The sequence below is a fragment of the Monoraphidium neglectum genome (genome assembly GCF_000611645.1).
Source record: "Monoraphidium neglectum strain SAG 48.87 unplaced genomic scaffold scaffold05140, whole genome shotgun sequence".
Lineage (NCBI taxonomy): Eukaryota > Viridiplantae > Chlorophyta > Chlorophyceae > Sphaeropleales > Selenastraceae > Monoraphidium > Monoraphidium neglectum.
Window position 1 is genome coordinate 1 of NW_014008490.1, and position 3,540 is coordinate 3,540.

General features: G+C 67.8%; 1 protein-coding gene across 1 annotated transcript; it reads right to left on the minus strand.

Moving 5' to 3' along the window:
* Window positions 1-408: 408 nt before the first annotated feature.
* Window positions 409-2,005, minus strand: MNEG_15221 (hypothetical protein; the record flags this gene model as incomplete). The annotated part of the gene is made up of 4 exons (XM_014036308.1): window positions 409-559; window positions 846-1,013; window positions 1,239-1,675; window positions 1,898-2,005. 4 exons carry the CDS (start codon window positions 2,003-2,005, stop codon window positions 409-411), a joined length of 864 nt encoding a protein of 287 aa, XP_013891762.1.
* Window positions 2,006-3,540: the final 1,535 nt, after the last annotated feature.

Sequence of the window (3,540 nt, forward strand, 5' to 3'; positions counted from 1 at the left end):
TTGGTGCGCACGCGGCTCAGGGGGACCGACACGATGGAGCGCCCCGTGTGCGCCGCGAGCGCCTTGATGAGCGACGTCTTGCCGGTGCCGGGGGGGCCGTGCAGCAGGAAGCCCAGCTTCTGGGGGTACCCCGGGATGGCAAACTTGCCGCGGCCGTGGGTGAAGGCCTCCAGGAGGTCCAGCAGGGCGGCCTTGTCGGGGTGGAAGAGGCTGGTGAACGTCTTGTCGTCAGAGAGCTTGTACCTTGGGGGGTTGTTGACGGGGGGCGGCGGATGGGGGATGGGGGTTAGGGGTTTGGTGCATGACATGAAGAAATTAAGAAACTTGGTTAGACTGAAACGATTAACAGATGTAGATTGAGTGTCTTGCTGTGGGACGGACGCCCGCCTTGAGGGGCGGTTGCTGCCTTCAGATCGCAGTCCCCTCCCGCAGGCACCCGCCCTCCCACCGTTTGTAAGTCCAGCGGTCGCCGCCCGCCTCCTCGCCGCCGCCGCCGCCGCCGCCGCGGCCCAGCACCGGCATGTAAAGGTAGCGGCTCTCGTCCTTCTTTTTCTTGCGCCTGGGGTGACGGGTGCCATGGAGGTCACGCTGGGTGAGGGTTTTCATACAGACCGCATGGTTGAGAACCGTCGTGCGAATGCAAAGGGCCTGGAAGTACGACGCTGTCTCGAGCCGCCTGCCAGCTGAGTGGCAGCCGCCTGCTACTCAGCTGCAACCGCAGCCCGGCGGCCGCTGGCAAGGAGGGCGCATGCCCCCAACCAGCACGCGCGATCCAAGGGCCCGCAGGTGCAGCAGGGCCCGGCGTGCGCAACCCCAGCTCGCGCCCTTGCGCGACCGCCGCGCACCGCTCCTCCCGGAAGTGGGCCCACGCGCGGCCGATGAAGCCATCGACCTGCGCCGCCGTGGCGCCCTCTACTATGAGAGTGGTGGTGCTGCTGCTGCTGGACGCGGCCTTCTGGCCTCCGCCCTCGCCGCCACTGCCGTCGCCGTTGCTGTTCGAGTTCTGCTCGATCCTGTGTGGTTGAAGGCGGGCCGCCGCGCGCGCATGAGAAGTTTATGAGCAGGTGTGTATTGCTGGCTACCCAAAGCACCCACATTGTGGGCGTTTAGCCACCAAAGCCCAGGCGCATTCAACCTCCAGCTCAACACGAAATGCCCATGCAACCACCTTCACTTGCGCTGTTGCATGGGCGCTCTCCCCCGGCCCGCCGCTGCTGCGCGCGCGCAGGCTGACTCACCGCTTGAGCCGCAGTCCCGCCTCCAGCTCCACCCATGTGTCCTCCGGCGGCACTAGTGACACCCCCAGGTGATCCAGCAGCTCGTCACCCGACGGGCGGCACCAGCTGGTCCAGCTGTCACCCGACGACGACGACGACGCGCCGTCGTCACCGCCGCCGCCGCCGCCGTCGTCGCTGCTGCCCCCGCCCTTGGACGCCCAGTCTGCAGCAGCGGCGCCTGTGGCCACGCCTGCGTCCTTCTTGACCCGCCGCAGCTGCACGTCGGCGTGCGTGATCTTTGAGGCCAGGTCAGCGGTGTGGTTGAGGTACAGCAGGATCGCGGCCTGCAGCAGGTGGTTGGGCGGCTCCTTGTCTATGTCGCCGCTGTAGCTGTACTGCGCGTGCTTCTGGGTGTAGGTCACGACGCGCTGGTGGGCGCCGCTGCCCTTGTCGGCCCTCTGTGGGGGAGGAGACGGGGTCGGCAGCGAGCAGCAGCGAGCAGCAGCGAGCGGGTGGCGGTGGACTTGAGGGGTTTATAAAGGCGTGCGAGCTTGAGTCGCCTGGGCGGCCGCGTGGCAGCGAGCCTGCTGCCGTTGGCGCGGGCGCCGTGGCGAAGGGACCGTCGTCGGCGAGTGGGGGTTGCAAAGAGGAGCATGGCGTGCGGAGCGCCGGGGGCGCACCTTCAAGTACTTTTCCCAGGCGGCCTGCAGCAGGGGCAGCAGCTGGCGCAGCAGCAGCGGCACGAGGATCACGAGGACCATGTCCATGGTGCTGTGGCCGGTGCTCATCTTGCTAATCTTTTGTTTTTTGGGGGATGGGGGGTGGGGCAGAGTGTTGAGGAGTGACGGGGGTGGTCGGAACGGAGTTGAGTAAGGCAGCGGCCAAGTGGAACCGCACGCCGTCGAGCTGCGTGCAAGCCGCTCTGTCTGCGCAAATCATGCTCGGCGGCGCGCCGCATGCATGCATGGGAGCGGGCTCTGGCTGTCTGATAGTCCCACAGCACGGCAGGCGCGCCGACAGCGGCGTCGGCGGCGTTGGCGCCGCGCACCATGAGCATTGACACAAGCTGGTCCATTCCACCTCCCACGGCGTTGTGATCCATTATGGCGAAATGTCTGTTGCCCTAGGCGCGGCTCGGTTCCAGTGACTTTGAGCGCGCGGCCTTCGTGTGCGGATAAGCCAGTCGCAGTCTCACAGGAAAAATATGCTATTCGTTTTCTGACAAAGCGTACAGCGGGGCTATAAGGCATGGGCATGGAACCGCCAACCCCTGGCTTCAACCCCTGCTTCTGCGCCTAGCTGCTGGGCGCCTGCCGCCACGGCCTGCGCCGCAGTGAGTAATGGGGCCTTTTCGGGGCACTTCGCAGAGTGCGGATGCATTTACACATGCGGTGCTGGCAAGCAGGGGCAGCGGCTGCTCGTATGGCGTGTGCATGCATATGGGGGGGGGGTGTCAAGCAGCTGAAGGGAAGGGGAACAGGCGGATCGGGACGCGGGCCAGCCGGCACGGCTTTATGCAGGACACCGTGACCTCCCTGATTCCCTGACCGGCCGCCGCGCATGTGTGAGCCTTCTGCATGGGCACCGTGCCCCGGTGGTGATTCCCAACCCCTGGCCCGTCGCCTTCCTCTGGGCAGCCGAACCCTCCCCCCCACATCGCACACCCTCACCCCGCCCGCACCTGCGCCCGCCGGTGCCGTCGCCGCCGCGGCCGTTGCCGCGCCCTCCGCCTCGACCTCGTCTGTTACACCATCACAACCCAGGCCTAACATAACATATCCTGTCTGCGAGCCGGTGGCTGCTGGTACGCCACACCAAGCTCGGCTGGGGCAGACCTACTGTATCACACGGGGCCGACGGGTGGCGGTGGGGCAGCTGCCTGCACGGGCCAGCAACCATTGAGGCATCAAGACGGTAATGATGGTCACACACGGAGAGCACGATGGAAGCACGCAGTCGCACTGATCAATGAATAGGGAGTGGTGTTGGGGGAGAGGAAGAGGGCGGGCGCGCAAGGGAGGGAGGGGAGCACGCCCCCCGTGCGCCTCGCCCGCAGGCGCCGGGCCGCGCGGGCGGTGGGCGTCGCGCGGGCCCGCTTGTTCCAGCGCCGGCCGCTCGTCTGCGGTCGCGTGCCCGCGTGCGCCGCGGGCGCGGGCCGCCAGATCGATCACCAGAGGTTCCGGCCCAGGTAGGGCCGCGACGCGCGGTCGGGCCGGCTGAAGGGCGCCCCGTTGCCGCCCACTGCGGGCGCCTGCTGCGCCGCGGCCTGCTCCGCCGCCTGCTGGCGCGGCGCGGCGGCGGGCGGGGCGGCGGCGCCGCGGCG